This window comes from Rhinopithecus bieti, unplaced genomic scaffold (genome assembly GCF_001698545.2).
Source record: "Rhinopithecus bieti isolate Rb0 unplaced genomic scaffold, ASM169854v2 scaffold_44774, whole genome shotgun sequence".
Lineage (NCBI taxonomy): Eukaryota > Metazoa > Chordata > Mammalia > Primates > Cercopithecidae > Rhinopithecus > Rhinopithecus bieti.
Window position 1 is genome coordinate 1100602 of NW_016819032.1, and position 18110 is coordinate 1118711.

The 18110-nt window shown below is 34.0% G+C and overlaps 1 protein-coding gene across 1 annotated transcript in view; it reads left to right on the top strand.

Moving 5' to 3' along the window:
• DSC3 (desmocollin 3) overlaps positions 1–18110 on the top strand; it is a 49001-nt gene that overhangs the window by 3180 nt on the left and 27711 nt on the right. The window contains exons 2-7 of the mRNA XM_017858057.1: positions 7673–7757; positions 8789–8988; positions 10337–10456; positions 14126–14281; positions 15545–15689; positions 17543–17709. Of these exons, the coding sequence (XP_017713546.1) occupies positions 7673–7757; positions 8789–8988; positions 10337–10456; positions 14126–14281; positions 15545–15689; positions 17543–17709 (873 nt within the window). The remainder of the gene's footprint in view (positions 1–7672; positions 7758–8788; positions 8989–10336; positions 10457–14125; positions 14282–15544; positions 15690–17542; positions 17710–18110) is intronic.

Below are 18110 nucleotides of genomic sequence, written 5' to 3' on the forward strand. Positions count from 1 at the left end.
AGAATTTTGTTATCTATTATACATTATAAATGGCACATACTTGGACACAGCTAATCCATCATTTTGTTGAATGGGCTCCTTTCCTAAAGGAGCTAAATAGTTGAAACATTTGAAATAACTCCCCTCAAATCTGTACTTTTCCTCTTTGGAGGATATGAACTCTGCCTGCAGCCTATGTTGATAAATAGGCATCCAAATTTTTATATTTTATAGGGTTAATGTGAATAATGTGAGTCTGTACCAGAAAAACTTGTGTGATTGTTTTGCTCTGATAATAGTTGCTATATTCATCATTTTAAAATAAAAGGGAGTATAGTAATTTCTAAAGACTTTTCCATTCATTAAAAGAAGATTATGGCAAATAAAGGAAGTAGATGAAAACTAGTTTTAAAACTGCAAGCTTAAAAAAGTCAAAATTGTAGTATACATATATTTAGATTGATGCATTATCAGCTACCTTATTAAAAGGAGATTGTTGATGTTCCTATTGAGATACAGCTAGATACGGAAGCACGTTCTGAATAAATAAATGTAAACTCATGCACATTCTTTGGTCCTGTTGTAATTCCCATGTGGCAGTCCTGCTCCATAGATGGTATCTGTGGTGACCTGTAGTTAATCATACTTTCCATTGAAAGTATGATAGCTGGAATTCCCATCTTACAATGAGTTTGGGTAGAAACAACTTTATTATACTTATCTAAGTACTGAGAATGCAGAGCAGTAAATCTTGCAATTTACTTTTGAAGTGGTAAGAATTGGAAAGGTAATATTTCCATTCTGAAGAAGATTTATGGCCACAGGAGAGACGAAGAGTTAAAATTCTGTAATTATTGTGTTCAATCCAGAAGATCCTCTTCACATTTAAGACATGCCATAAATTTCCATTCTTTTTCTTCTTTCTCTACTGAAGCAGGGTGTCATTTTAGAAAGCCTACTTTGTGTATTTACTGTAAAATTAAACACTAGCATAAAAGTGAAACAACTGTAGATAACACCTTTAATTTTCATTCTCTCTTTGGCATTAAATTTTTCAATCAGGATTTAGTGATTTGTCTGATAAGCTTTCTATCATGCAATTAATACAATTTGCTTAGTACTGTAAAATGCAACAAACCAATTTATTTTGCTTAGGCTGCAGTAAGTAATACTTTACTTTATCATTTTAAGCTTAGTTTTTTATATTTTAATTTAAAATATGGGCACTCTTGTATACAGAAGTTATTTTATTATAAAATAACTTTAAAGGTCATTAGTTCATCATCGTTAATACACTAGTGTCTTTACATTTTTTACTTTATTTTATTTTCAATAATGCAGCCAAACCTCACAAAAACATAATCTCAATTGAATTCATAGTTTCAAGAAATATACTATAACTGAAGTCTATATTGAATATTATCCCTTTCAAAAGTTGTATTAATGAATTAACTGTACATTCTTTCTAATAATGTCCTATGTGGCAATGAAAATGAATGAACTACTGCTATATAGTTAGGAACTTTGAAAATATTAGTGATGTTCCATTTCTTAACCTTGAATGTGAATACCCTAATGTTCATTTTATTATTTATTAAAACACACACGTATGCTATATGTAATCTTTGGTATTTATAATATATTTTAGGAAGAACATTTAAAAAAGGAAAGAAATGAGCAGCAGAGGGTATCAACTAAACCAAACTTCTTGAGTATAGAGAAACTCTGCTCAAATTGAGCAAGTAAAAACAGAAAAGGCATAGATAAAACAATATTAGGAATGAAAAGGAAGTACAGTTTTGGAGAGAACAAATGTTAAAAAGTAAAATAATATTAATAGATAATTCCAATTAATTTGAAAATACAGGCAAAACAGACAACTTCTTACAAAATACACATAACCAACATTGACTTGAGTAGGTATACAAAATCTAAATAGATCTGTAACCATTAAATAAACTGAATTAGAAGCCAGATAGCTCCACACACACTTCTTTAGATCCACCCGGCTGGGGCTTATGACAAGTTAATTCTTTCAAAATTATATGGAACAGAGAGTCTGTACTTTATGTAAATTGTTTCAAACAACAGAAAAATACAGTACTCTTCTTAAATCATTTTATGAGGATTGTATGATGTTGAAAAATAGTAGCCTGATCTTACTTACAAATATGTGAAATGTTGAGATAAATTGAAAGCAAACCAATATATTTGTAAGCATAAATATATGATGTTCCTATAAGGCTTATCTCAGGAAAGGAAACATGGTTTCACATTAGAACATCTATTATTGTATTTTAACATAGTATCAACAGAGAAAATGTATCAACGGAGAAAAAGTAATTATTTCAGAAATAGTGGAAATAGTTCGTTTTAAAAGAATTCATATAATTCATAGTACACTCAGAATATAGAGAATGAACTTTTTTTTTTTTTGAGATGGAGTATCACTCTGTCACCCAGGCTGGAGTGCAATGGCATGATCTTGACTCACTGCAACCTCTGCCTCCCAGGTTCAAGTGATTCTCCTGCCTCAGCTTCCTGAGTAGCTGGGATTACAGGCTCGCGCCACCACGCCCAGCTAATTTTTGTATTTTTAGTAGAGATGGGGTTTCACCATGTTAGTCAAGCTGGTCTCGAACTCCTGACCTCATGATCTGCCTGCCTCGGCCTTCCAGCATGCTGGGATTACAGGTGTGAGCCACTGCACCTGGCCAAGCGTGAACTCTCTTAATGTAATGAAACGTATCTAAGAAAAATGAATGAATGAATGAATGTTATAAGGAAAAAAGAAGAAGACTCATAATTAATGGCAAAATTATAAAAAATATTCTCTTTAAGTTAGAAACAAATCTATAATGGTCAGTATAGGTGTTTCTATTCAGCATTCCAGAAGAGGTCCTAACAAGCATATCAGATAAAAATTAGCAATAATGAAAGACTTGTAGGATTAAAAGAAAATAAACCTCATTGTCATTTTGCCAGCAACAGGATTAACTACATAGAAAATCCAACACTATCTATTGACAGATACTAGAACTAATAAAAGTAAGCAAGTTTCATGAATATAAGCTTAACATTTTTACATGATTGTATATATTATCAAGGGACAACTCAAAAATATGTTAAGAGGAATCCCATTCATGCAACAACAAATCAATGTGTCTAAGATAAATGTAACAAAAAATGTGAAAGACCTTTATAGCAAAAATTACAAAGCTTTATTGAAAAGCAAACATAATTCGACTGAGCGCAGTGGCTCATGCCTGTAATCCCAGCACTTTGGGAGGCTAAGGCAGGTGGATCATGAGGTCAGGAGTTTGAGACCAGCCTGGCCAACATGATGAAACCCCATCTCTACTAAAATACAAAATTAGCCGGGCATGGTGGTGCACGCCTGTAATCCCAGCTACTCAGGAGGCTGAGGCAGGAGAACTGCTGGAACCCCGGGGCAGATATTGTAGTGAGCCGAGATCATGCCACTGCACTTCAGCCTGGGAGACAGAGTGAGACTCCTCTCAAAGCGGGGGGGGGGGAACAGCAAAAAGGAAACATAATTCATAAGTAATTGAGAATGAATCATGTTGATGGATGGAAAGTCTCAAGAGTCCTAAATGTCAAATCCTCTTTAAATTAATATTTAAATGAAATGGAATGTCATCAACATCCTAAAAGAAATTTTACAGAACTTGGGCAGCTGATCATAAAATTGTTTTGAAAGTTAAAGTCTAAAAGAGCAAAATACTACTTTAAAAAAGAAGATTGAGCAATGGGGACTTTGAAGTTTTTGAGTATCTGGTATACATAAAATTTTAATAAAGATGTGTCAAATAAAAAAACAAAATTGAAGCACTCTGTTTATCAAAAGATTTCATAATAAAAGGTAAAAAGCAAACTATGTAAAGCTATAAGAAAAAAATAAATTTAAAAAATGCAAACTTAAGTGATTAAAGGAGAATAGACAATTTACAGAAAATAAATGGCAGATAAACACAAGAAAATACAGTCAATCTCACTAAAAATTAATAAAATGCAAATTAAAACAGCCGTTAGGTTGGCAACATGGAAGAAGTCATAAAATTATTTGTAAGGGAGGATATGGGAAATAGAGAGATTTAATATGCTGGGGGCATTAATGGAAATTGATATTAGTACTTTGGAGAGCAACTTGGCAATAGCTAATAAAATGGAAGATGTTCATGTATGGCACAGTAGTTTCCGCTGTAGGCAGTGCTGCTCACATAGCATCATTTGTAATAGAAGAAATGAAAAACAATCTAAATAACCATCAACAGAAGAATGACTAATAATAAACTGTGGTACATTTATGGAAAAATCTCAAATATACTGTTGGGTGAAAAAAGCAAATGGCAAAGGGATGCATATAAACACATACTCCCCAATACCAGCTTATATTTTATAGGCCCAAGCATATACTATATAATAAAAGTATAAAATCCTACTGAGGAAATATAAATTCTAACTTCTGAAAAAACTATTCCCTGGAGAAGAGTTGGAAATATAATAGAGCATAAGACTTTAGCCACATCTGTAAATTTTAATTAAAAAATGGAGCAAAAATTGCAAAATATTTAGTTTTTTTAAAGATCTAGATGGACACAGAGCATTTATTATGTTCTAATTGATTTAAATAGTTCAGTTAGCTGAAATATTTTGAAAAGAGAAGTGAATAAGTATATTGGGGGTAACATTTTTTTGGGATTCCAAAACAGCGACTATAGAGTTACAATATATTTTAACCAATGGGTGGTTTGTTGAAGGAAACCATTTTTCATCCCAAGGTGGCAACTATATGCTTAAGGAAAATATTAAATTAAGCATATGTATTATTTTTTTAAAGGGCAAACAACTTATTACTTCATTGTCCCAGTTTGCAATCTGGTTAGGATTTTCTGAAAATGACTTCTTGGCTTATTATATCTAAATTAAACAGCATTGTTACATGTTGGCCCTATTTGTCCATATTTTTGAGATATTTTATTTATTCTGACTAATTCAAGTGAGGGTAAGGTGAATCTTTGAGAAGTACAATAATTTTAGATCACATATTAGAATCATTTTGATAATGTATATATTTGTATATAGATATATTTACAGTTGTGTTACTATGAGTTAAAATCTTTTAATTTGTGCAGAAATCCATTTTATATTTGATTATATCAGAAATAAAATACTTCTTTGTGGTTATTATTCCATTTCATTGTGCTGAAATTACTTCTGTGAATTTATAAGTTTGACAAGGCGTTTCACTACCAATTTGTAGAAGTAACTGGAAAGAGTCATTTTTCAATCAACGTCAGTGCCCTTTTTTGTTTTAAACTGCATTATTGAGATATAATTTACGTTTGTAAAATTCACCTTTGTTAAGTGTACAATTCAGCGAATTTTAGTAAATTTGAAGAATGTGCAATCATTACTACAATCTGATTTTAGAAGTTTTTCATCACTTTAAAAATAAGCCTCATGCCCATTTACAAGCACTTCCCATGGAAATTTACTTTGTTCCTGCATATTTACCTATTGTGGACATTTTAGGCAAATGGAATCATACAGTATGTGTTGTTTTGTGTCTAGTTTCTTTGACTGAGTATGTTTTGTAGGTTTATCCTTGTTGTAGCATGCATAGTACTTAACAAAGTAAATTTCGTTGTATGGATTGTTTTCACTTTTTGCCTGTTGTGAATAATGGTATGTACTGTGAATATTCATGACAAGTTTTGTGTGGACATAGGTTTTTATTTCATTTAGGAAGAGTGGAATTGATGGATCATTTAAGTTTATGTTTAACTTTTTGAGAAATTGCAAAACTATTTTCCAAAGTGTCTGCATCACTTTACGTTTCCTCCAGCAATGTGTAGAGGTTTCAGTTTCTCGACATCCTCACCAATACTTGTTATTTTCTGTCTTATTTATTTTAGTTATCCTAGCAAGTAGGTATTGCATTGTGATTTAGATAACCATTTCCCTAAAACCTAATGATGTTGGGCATCTTTTCATCTACTTTTTGGCCATTTTAATATCTTTTTTGGGATAATACCTATTCCAATTCTTTGCCCATTTTCTGTATTATTTATCTTTTATTATTGAGTTGCAGGAATTCTTTAAATATTTTGATACCAGTCCTTTATTGGTTTGAAACTATTTTCTTCTATCCCATGAGTTATATTTTCACTTTTGTAAAGAAAGTGGTATTTTCTGGAGAGCAGAAGTTTTACTTTGAATAAGTATTATTTAACAACTTTTCTTTATCACCGTGTTTTTAGTGTTGTATATAATAAATCATTTCCTAACCCAACATCATAAACATTTGCTCTCAAGTTTACCTCTAAATAATTTATTTCTTACATTTATGTCTGTGGTTCATTTTGAGCTAATTTTCATGTATGGTATGAGGTAGGGGTTCAAATTCACTTTTTTTTTTCAGGAAGATATCAAATCATCCCAACACCATTTGTTGAAAAGACTATTTATTTCTCTTGAAATTTCTGGAAGCTAACCATAAATGTAAGGCCTTATTTCTGGCATTTAAGTTCTATTCCATTCATCTATATATTTATTGTATTGCCAGTACCACTCTGTTTTGATTATTGTGGCTTTGTAGCAAGTTTTGAAATTGGTAAATATGTCTTTCCATTTTTTTTTTTGTTTTTCAATTTTATTTGGGTACCTTGTATTTCTATAAAGACTAATTTTCAATTTATTCAAAAAAGTTATCTGGGATTTTTATAGAGATTGTACTGAATCTGTAAATTAATTTTGGGAATGTGTATTCTGAGCCATGAAGATGGGCTATCTCTCTATTTATCTAGGTCTTTAAAAATTTCCTTCAGCAATGTTTTATGGTTTTCAGTGTGTACTATTTTATTTCTTTGATGACATTTATTCCTAAGTATTTTATTTTTCTTAAAACTCTACAAATCAATTTTCTTGCTTAGTTTTCAAATTTTTCAATGTTAGTGTACAGGAATGCAGTCACATGTTCATCTTGTATCCAGTAGCCTTGCTGAACTCATTTATTTAGACAGGTTTTAGTGGATTCCTAGGATTTTCTGTCTACAAATTTATGTCATCTGTGAAGAGAAACAATTTTACCTTTTCCTTTCCAATTTGGATGCCTTTGATTTTATTTTCTTGTATAATTTTCCTGGCTAGAAGCTCCAGTATAATGTTAAATAGAAGTATGGTGAAACCCCATCCCTACTAAAACTATAAAAATTAGCTGCTCATGGTGGTGGGCGCCTGTAATCCCAGCTACTTGGGAGGCTGAGGCAGGAGAATTGCTTGAAGCCGGGAGGTGGAGGGTGCTGTGAGCTAAGAGTATGCCGTTGCACTCCAGCCTAGGTGATAGAGCGAGACTCAGTCACAAAAATAAATAAACAAAAAAATAAAAATAAAAAAAGAAGTAGTTAGAGCAGAGCAGACATCATTTTCTTGTTCCTGATGCTAGAAGAAATAATTCAATCTTTCTCTTTTAAATATGAAGTTAGTTGTTGTTTGTCATAAATGAACTTTATCATATTGGGCAAGTTCCTTTCTATTCCTAGTTTGCTGGGGGTTTATTATAAATGGGTGTTGGACTTTGTCAGTTGCTTCTTTAATCACATCTATTTATATGATTATGTTTTTCTAATCTTTATTTTCTACTGTATTAATGTGACCTTTTAAATTCTAGATCTTCAGTCTTGCTGGTGAAGCCTGCAAAAAGGTGATACTTGATGTACCTTCTAAACTAGAGGCAGACAAAATAATTGGCAGAGGTGAGAAATTTTAAAAGTCTGTTTAAAGCCGAAATTTAGTTTACATAGGCTGGAAAGAGCATGATATAATACCTTTGCTTTGGAGGTAGCCTGAATCTACTAACAAGGGATGTCCCTCCAGGGAGTAAACCAGAAGTTATCATTCTGCTAAAAATGTGAAGATGAGAGAAATATGTCATCAGCCCTAAATATGTTTATTTTACTTTTTTGCTAAATGTTTCCACCTGTGACAGATTTGAATTAATGTGAAAACATGACTCATGGACTGAGCAAATGAATCCTTTGAGAGGTTGTTACTTATAGGAGTAGTAATTTATCCATTTGCTTTCTGTTAAGACAAATAGTTGAAGAATGGGATGAATGACAGTTACATTTCAATGTTTATATGCATTTTATTACCCATTACTAGAGGCCAGAAATCCCAGGGAAGAAAGACTTAATGTAGAGTTTCAGTGTGGGGCCTTGGAAAGCTTGGAACACACAGAGTATCGTGGGCCTGCAGGGGAAATTGTGTACAGATAAGTGCCAGTGGGAAGAAAAATTCGGAGATCAGATTTTTCTTATGTGACTCTTTACCAAACTCATACACTCCATCGCTCATTGGCTCATGACTTCTCACTAAATATAGGTGTATCTTAAACCCTCAGATTGTATTGTTAGGGCAACTCTTCTATATGTTTATTCAGGTGTGTTGGGGGCATGTAGCTAAGTTTTGTCATGATTATGACATGCCCAAATCTTTAACTGGAAGGTCATTTTCATAAGTCTATTAGAAGCATATAAAGGTTTAAAACTTTATTTAATAAAAGGTTTATTTAATAGAAATATACACTCGATAATTATTTTTTGACTGAAAGAAAATGATTATTTTTTAAGTAATGTAAGAAACAGGTTTAGATATCTGGTAAATGCAAAGCGGTTGGCTGATTTCATCCCACTTCATGGTTTTAAAAAAGATTATATAAATTATTTCAACACATTTTTTCTTCTCATGTGTTTCAACCTTATAACTTGGAAATTTTTACTTGCAGTTAATTTGGAAGAGTGCTTCAGATCTGCAGACCTCATCCAGTCAAGTGATCCTGATTTCAGAGTTCTAAGTGATGGGTCAGTGTACACAGCCAGGGCTGTTGTACTGTCTGATGAGAAAAGATCCTTTACCATATGGCTTTCTGACAAAAGGAAGCAGAAACAGAAAGAGGTTACCGTGCTGCTAGAACATCAGAAGAAGGTATTTAAAGTATATTAAATATTTTCAGGCATTTTTTTCATTAAAATACTCTCATTAAAAATTGCAAAGAGAAACAAAGATAAATAGGGTATTTTCCCCTTTTGTTTTCATTTTGTTTCCTTTCTTTTCACTTTGCTTCCATTTTCTTACCCTTTTCCTTCCCTTCCACTTTTTTACCCTGTCCCTTTCATTCCTTCCCTTTTCCTTCTCCTTTCCTTCCCCTTCTCTTTCCCCTTCCCTTTCTTCCCTCCCTGTCACCTTTCCTCTCTCCCTTTTTCTAACTTTCTCTCTACCTCTCACTCTCTTTGTCTCTCCCTCTCTCTCTTTCTTAACACTTGTTGAACTCCGGTTTTGGTTTTACTTTATTCAACCTAAATTATTTCTCCTCTGTGAGGGCTTCTTCCACCTCTAAATTCTAACTATTGTCTTTTGTGCACTGGTGTCGGTTTGATTATCCGTCTATTATAGAATTCAGAATTTTTTTAATGCAAAGCCTTTACAGTGAGTAATGCCATTATGAAAGTAGTCACAAAATGATGAAAGGTTTAGACTGGTTTATACCTAATCTGTGTTAACTGTATCAACAATAAAGCTAATTTAAGTTATAGCTTAGCACTTTGCTAAATGTTTAATGCAATTATTTATTCATTAATTTTCATGAAATAAAATATCTCCCTTGCTGCATCATGAAATGAGATGAACATCACTAAAAAGTCTAACAGAACTTTCTCCCATGATAGAGACACGCACTGTCCACACTGTTTGATATGGTAGCTCAATATTAATGGCTACTCTGCACTTGGCATGTGGCTAGTGCAACTGAAGGATAGAGCTTCTTATGTTATTTAATGCCAGTTAATTTAAATTTAAATAATCACATGACTTATGGTGGCTAAGGGCTACCATGTCGGACAGTGTAGATAGAGCACTGTGGCAGTGAAGGACATACATTTTCTTTCTCTGACCTAAGGGCATGAGGTTTTAACTAAAAGAACAGGTAAGTGCTATCTGGAGACTGTTGTAGAGAGAATGTGTTCTATATCTCTATTTGGGACAAAGCAAGAAGACCTAAGAATATAATGGTGATTTTCCTAACATGAAAGTATAGTCAGTGTTAGAATGGTGTACAAAAGGAAATTCTCTGTTTCTTGAAACCTATAAAATCTGGATATATTCTTTCTTACCCTTCTAATGCAGAAAGACTTTACTAACCGGTTTAGCTTCAGCATGGAAATGCCTGACACTGAACCTCTAAAGAAGGATTAGGTTTATGAGCTGTCTACTATTTTACACAAAATAGACTGTGATGCTTTTGTTTATTTATGTATTTGTTTTTCTCTAAATTCAGGTATTGAAGACAAGACACACTAGAGAAACTGTTCTCAGGCGTGCCAAGAGGAGATGGGCACCTATTCCTTGCTCTATGCAAGAGAATTCCTTGGGCCCTTTCCCTTTGTTTCTTCAACAAGTAGGTTTACATCTTTTCTGGTTAGGATTGCTTTAATTCTAAGAGTCTGTTTCATTGAGATTTAATACCTCTTTAAACATATAAAAATAAACAGATCTGATTAAAGATGTTCATGAGGCGTAACAAAAGTAAAATGAGAAATAAAATCACTAAAAACCTAATAATAGGTTTCCACTGAGAAAGGCTCTAAAGCCGTTGAATGATCTTTATTTGTTTATTCATTCATTTAGCAGAGAGTTACTGAGCACTTACTATATCCTGTGGGAGGTACTGCTCTAGGTCCTAAAGATAGAAGTAAATTTAGTCATGGCCCTTGCTCTCATGTGGTTTACTGGCCTCGTGAAGGAGACAAAAGTAGGATAATAATTACAACTTTTAGTGATGAGTGCTATGATTCTAGTATAGAGCTGTTTGGTGATTTGGTAACAAATGAGATGAACATTAAACCCTGAGGTAAGGTGGTAAAAAACAAGAGAAGGCTTAGAGAAGGAGACAACTGAGTTGAGTCCTGAAGAATGGAAAATTTTTCTGCAGGTGAATAACTGTAGAAGAAGAGGGAAGTACAGAAGTGAGAGCTCCTTAGAGGAGCTCTGGGTGGCTTAGGCTTCCAAGTTGTGATGGAATGGAGCAGGTAGATGAGGCTGAAGAAGGAGGTAGGGGTCAAACCACTATGGACTATGTGCATTCTGCTAGTAAGTTTAACATTATCTTAATAACAAGGAGAAATTCTTAAGCAGATTACTGACATGGTCAGGTTTACTTTTCTCATTAAGATCCAAATGGAACATGCACAACTGAAACCATTACTGAAGTAGGGCTATAGCCTTCTGCTTGCCTTTTTCCCCTTAAATTTCCAATAGTGTACTTGATATTTAATACTAATGGTGTAACCTCTGTACTCATTGTTATAGTTTTTAACTATCCTTCCACAGTCATTCATACTTACTTTTTATTCTACCCTAGTGCTAGACATTTGTTTATTCTCCATGAATATTATAACTTGAACACTGATGAAGCATATTAAGAAATGATTTCTAATTGCCAAAGCTGTGCCAATCATAGCTAGTTTTACCCTTTGCTTTGCAAAACCAGTCACCATCTTAGTCCTCATTTCCTTGACATATTTACATTTGACATGGTTGACCTTTCCCTTCTTTTGGAAATGTTTCTTTATTTGGCTCCTAGGACACCATTCATCTAGTTTTCCACTTACTTCGTTGATCACTCCTTAGTAGGTTTGGTTGGATCTTCCTCATCCATCCTCCCAGCCTGCTGTCCCAGTCTCTAAATTTTGGAGAGCTCCAGGGCTCAGTCAATGAATCTTATCTCTTGTTTCTTGATATTTACTCCCTCAGTGATCTCATCAGATCTCCTAACTCTAAGTACTATTTATACACTGAATACTTAAAACTTTGCATTTCCAGTCCAAACTATCTAACTGATATTAACATTTGGAAGTTTAATAAAGTTTCAAACTAAACTTATGGAAATAAAATGCTTGTTTTTTCTCCTAAAAACAGCCATCTCAATTAGCAGAGTTCAACCCTTCTAACTCTCTGGGCATTGAAGTCTGATTCATAAGATTTAAGCTGCAGAAAACATAGTTCTCTCTAAGTTCTTAACAGATAAGGATTTATTACCATTTATTAAAGAGTTTACAGAATTGTCCAGAGGGCTGAAGAAACAAACTTTAGGTTGAACTTTCAGGAACAAATCCTCAAGCTAGCTACACCACAGAATCTACAACCAAGGGACATATTGCCTTCTCCATGATAGAGAAGACATTATTTCAAGAACCAAAGGGCCACTGGCACAGTGAGGAAAACACCATAGGCATATTCCTCCTCATGCAACTTCAGAACAGTCTCTGAACTGTGCCAACCAGCATCAGTGAAAAGATTGATCTGTATCTTATTTTGTAACACAAAGTTGACGAATATCTAGTAGTACATATGCTATTGCAGAAAAGGAAGGAAAGAAGGGAGGAAGGGAGGGAGGGAGAGTGAGTGAGGGAGGGAGGGAGGATGGAGGAAGAGGGAGGAGAAGGAAGAAAGAAGGAAGGAAGGAACAAACGCATCTTGAACTGAGATGTTAGAAAAAATAGAAGAAGAGCAAAAATGAGCAACTGCTACCTGAAAGAAGGAGAAGAAAGAAAGAAAGAAAGAAAAGAAAGAAAGAAAGAAAGAAAGAAAGAAAGAAAGGAAGAAATGTAAACTGTGATGCCAGCAAAAATAACAGAAGCAGCAAAAATGAGACACCTGCCTACCTCACTTTTGGCTTTCTAATCTTGTTCAAGCACATCTGACCATCCATGTTTAAATCCATAACTCTGGTTTCAAGAGATTCTGCAAAATTTGGGGATTTTGGTTTATTTTTGTTTGAACATTTCTAGCATCTGCACTATGAGAAGACACTGTAGAAGGAAAATGAAACAGATATTGAGCTTCAATTTAGCCTATATGTCTATTCTTCTCATAGTTATTTGATTTCTGTATTGTACATTATTGGCATAGGTACATTTTACTGAGATCCCAAATAATAGTGGCTTAAGCAAGACAGAAGTTTATTCCTTTCTTGTAAAAGTGTGATCTGGTAAAAAGGCTCTAATTTGAGAAAACACCAAGGACCCAGGTTTTTTTACTTTTTAGCTTGGCTGTCCCTGCAGATTCCAGATGACTCACCTCTGTGTCCAACAGGGAGAAGACACTCTCTCACCTTCTAGAGCACAACTGGATTTTGCACATACCATTTTTGTTCGTACTCCCTTGACCCGACCTTTGCATGTGGCTCTAACTAATTGCAAGGGTGACTGAGAAATCCTTTCTTCTGGGCAACCCTGTGATCACTACAAATTCAAATACTAAGGAAGATGGGAAGAACAGATATTAAGAGATACTAGCACCCTCTGACATAGCGTCCTTAACTTCCATCTTTATACCACACATCCAACCCATCAGCAAATTCTGATGGCTGTACCTTTAAATTATGTCCAGAATCTAACCACTTCTCACCACCCCTATGGCTATCATGTTAGTCTAACTAACTACAGTCTCTTCTCTGGGTTTTTGCAGTAACTTCCTCAGTGGTCTACCTGCTTTTTCCCTTACCCATCCAACCACATCTAGTCATGCTTGACAAAACAGCAGGTATTACCTTTAAGGATATAAATCAGATGATGTTACTCTTGTCTAAATTCTCCAGTGGTTTTCCATTTGACTCCAAGGATAAGCCAGCATCCTCGAATTCTCCAATGTGATGTGACCCCTATTACCTCACTACTTCTTTATCTGCTACTTCTTTTTTCCATGCTCTCTCTATTCCAATCACAGTGACTTTCTTGCTACTCCTTGAACATGCTAGGCAAAACCCCGGCCTGTTCCCTTGCACTTCCTATTTCCTCTGCCAGAAAGATCCTTCCCTGCTTATCTTCATAGCTTATTCTTTTAATTTTTGTCAGTTTTCTTCCTAAGGTACATTCCAGTTGGGATGCCCTTCTTCATATGAGAATCCCTGTTTGCCTTACCCTTGCCAACAATGGTTATTATTGTTCTTTTCTACCTTTTCTAGTGAAATTATCTCTTTAAAATGAAAAGACAAATCAGCTGCATTTAAAAAAATTGTAACTGAATTTAGTTTTAATTGTTTTCATACTTTTTTTTCCACTTTTAGGTTGAATCTGATGCAGCACAGAACTATACTGTCTTCTACTCAATAAGTGGACGTGGAGTTGATCAAGAACCTTTAAATTTGTTTTATATAGAAAGAGACACTGGAAATCTATTTTGCACTCAGCCTGTGGATCGTGAAGAATATGATGTTTTTGATGTAGGACTTTTATTGATATGCCTGACTTTAAATTATTAAACTATGTTTCTTCTGATGCTTACTCCAGCTACTCTTTCCTGTCTCCTTGCACTCCCTTCTTAGAGGGTATCTTAGAATCAAGGGGAAATAGAATGTGCAACATTTTGGAATACTTGGTCAGCTCTTTGTCTCACCTGCTGTTAGGTAAGCCTGAAATGAAGCAAAGAGGGTCAATACTGGAACGTAAATTTCAATGTATTTAGATGTAAATGTCAGTAAATTTCCAAACAGTTGGTTTTGCTTATGAGATAATCTCTCTCTCTTTCTCACTGGTTACTGGCACCTTTTCCTCACTTCAAGGCATGTCTACAGTTGATTGGAAGAATCCTCTTTCTATACTGCTCTTACTTCCATTTTTGTCTTTCTTCCACACAGATGATTATTTGATCACATCTGAGAACTACATAAGAAAGTGAAAGTGGGAGATCAAACTCAAATAAGGGTTAATAAGCCATTATTTTGATATAGATGAGCTTATAGTCAATGGGAAATAACTCAGATAATTTTCAGTATAATATAGTATATGCTGGGAGGTCATGTGTCATTCCTGTGATTCTGATGGAATGATTATTAGAAAGAGAGATTCTGTTCCTACAAAAAGAGAGAAGAGATGCTGTGTAAACAAACATGACTGATGTCCCCCACGTGACATGCTTTGCATTTGCTTAGAAAATTTCAATTCAGTGTTGTAATCACATGTTGAGTAGAAATATATTCTATTTGACATTACATTGTCTTTAATCAGCAATGGGGAAATTAGTACATGTATTTCGTCAGAAAACTTCTTACAAATATGTGGTCTATTGGGTAAAATAATAACAGCTCGGTAGTTACAAATTGGGCATTGCTGCTTTATTTAGATAATGTAGTAGGAATTTTTCCCATTGCAGTGAGTTTAATTGTTCTCTCCAGCATAATTTTCTGATTATAGAGAGAATTTATATTCACATTTAATTCCTCAGTCTAATGGACAGAGTCAGCCCCGACTTCGCTGTACTCTGACCTCGGTTTTACTTGCAGTAGCCATTTCCACCACATACTGGATGATCTTTGCAGTAGAGTGTTTCTCCATTTGGTGCTTTGATAATTAAAAACATAGTGAATACAAAAACTTCAAAGTAGTTTATTATTGAAAAGATTTGCAAAGCAGGTAGTAGAGAAAGCATCTTATTCTGTCTTGCCAGAATCTGATATTAATGGAACTTTCTTCTTGCTGTTTTGCAGTTGATTGCTTATGCGTCAACTGCAGATGGATATTCAGCAGATCTGCCTCTCCCACTACCCATCAGAGTAGAGGATGAAAATGACAACCACCCTGTTTTCACAGAAGCAATTTACAATTTTGAAGTTTCAGAAAGTAGTAGACTTGGTAAGTCTGCTTTTAAGAATAAAAAGAATCATTTTAAACATGTCTGTATATATTTTAAAAGACATTGAGCTTTTTATACTCAAGGCCAGATCAGCCTGAGATAATGTTGAACTAGTATCTACTTACCAGAAAACACTTAATCCCATCACTTTCAATCAATATGTGCCTTACCCAGATAGTACAGAAGTTTTTGTCATTGTCAATATGATACTAATTAACTGTAAAGGCAGCTAACAGTTATTCAAGCTTTGTATGATACTTAGTTTATATATTTTATTTCATTTCCTCATTATGTGAGTTTTTCATTATTCTTAACTCCAAGAGAGGACATGCAGGGTGGAACGAACAATACAACTAAAATCGGTATGGTTTTTTTTTGGGGGGGGGGCTTTTATTTAGGAAGGTGTTAAATGGTTTCCACTGAGGGTACAATTATTTTTATGTTCTTATTCATATTCTCTTCTTTTAAAACTACTACCTCACTACTTCCAATTGAGAATGAATACCAGAATAACTTCAGAGAAACTTACATCAAATGTTCTCCATTCTAAACACTTGCTCTTACCTGTGGAAAACTGAAGTATTTTAGTTTACCTGGCCCTTAAAATGTGGCACTTATGATGGTTTCTGAGACTTGTAATATGGAGAATAACTACTCACAATAAAGTTAAAAGAAGGAGGATTCAGTCATAAAGGATGACTTTGCCAATTTGCTTTTTAAAGTTTCCAGTAGTTGCTTAGATCTTCACTGCAATATTATATCTGCTTTTTCCCTCCATGTTTTCCTTTGTTAACTTAATGTCATAGATGTTAACTTCTATGGTACAGTTTAAAAATTTTTAAAGAATTATTGGTTTGGAGTTTAGGAAACCTAGTTTTGTTTCTTTTTAAATAAATTTATTGTGTATACACTATTGTGTATAGTGAAGGTTTACAACATGATGTTATGGAATATGCACAGATAATAAAATGGCCACTATAGCATAGAAAACATAGTTTATGATGTAGGGTCTGTTACTAACTCACTGTGGAAACTCATGGAAGTCCCTCTGAGTTTTCTTATATGTAAAAGGAGCTCATTACATTAGATGACCTATAATGTTTTTAGCCTCACAATTCTATGACATTACATTGACATTATATTGCCTTTAATTAATTAGCAATGGGGTATGCTTTCCCTTTTTCAAAAAGGGGTAATTGGTTTCAGGCTTTCTTGAGGATTCTGTTCTCTTCCATAGTAACAGAGAAAAATAAAGGACAAACACTTTGATGCGCAGCTTAACCCAAGGTACTTTAAGCACATTTTATCAGTAGGTTCAGATCAGTTGAGGCTGTGATACTAAACTGGTTTATTAGAACAAATCGAATCAGGAAGTAGCAAAAAGATTACAGAAAGGAGAGGCTGGACTACTAAAGGTAAATCGATCATCTATGTTATTACTGCATACCCCTAATCAATCTTGATTTAGCTATCAATCAAAAGTCCACTTTTTAAAAAATCTGATTATTAAGGACACATGGTTTATTCCTCCAGCTGGGTTTGTTATTGAAATATGCACAAATATGTATTCAAATTATTTTTGATTTCCATTTAACTAATTTCTTTAGTAATTTATGATCAAATGTGTTAAACTGTGAGCAAAACAAAAGTATACCTTCATTTTCAGCATCAGAGTGTTTTGTGTGATAAATTTGAAGTTATCTTCATCAGTCCTATCTAAAGATGAAATAATACTCTGGTAATAAATACATTTTAAATTAGGTTTCCACCATCATTGTTAGCATTTTAAGAATTTTGAAAGTATATTTAGCAATTCTGAAAATTAAAGGCTCTTTTATTTTTTAATGTGTAGGTACTACAGTGGGGGTGGTTTGTGCCACAGACAGAGATGAACCGGACACAATGCATACGCGCCTGAAATACAGCATTTTGCAGCAGACACCAAGATCGCCTGGGCTGTTTTCTGTGCATCCCAGCACAGGTGTAATCACCACAGTCTCTCACTATTTGGACAGAGAGGTAGCTCACACACTCCGTAGAATTTCATTTTGCTGAGGATTAAGCTTCCCTCCCCCATTTATTATAACTTGCTATCCTGTGGATTAATAGTTTAATTTTATTTTAGGCATAAGACAGTAAGAATTCCTAACATTTTTTCTGTTTTTTAAAAAATATTATTTCTATTTCCTTATGTTAGAGTATCCGTAAGGACTAGAAATGCAGATCAATTGGCATTTAGAAGGGATGAGAAAAGAAAAAATTTCATTATAAATTATTTTTTCTTATGTGTGGCTAGTTGGTTCCAATTCAGCAAAGGTCTCAATTTTCTTATAGGACAATCAGTTTTGCTTCTTCTATGAGTGTAGATCATGCCCTGATTTCTACTTTAATTATTATATTATATATATAAATATATATAT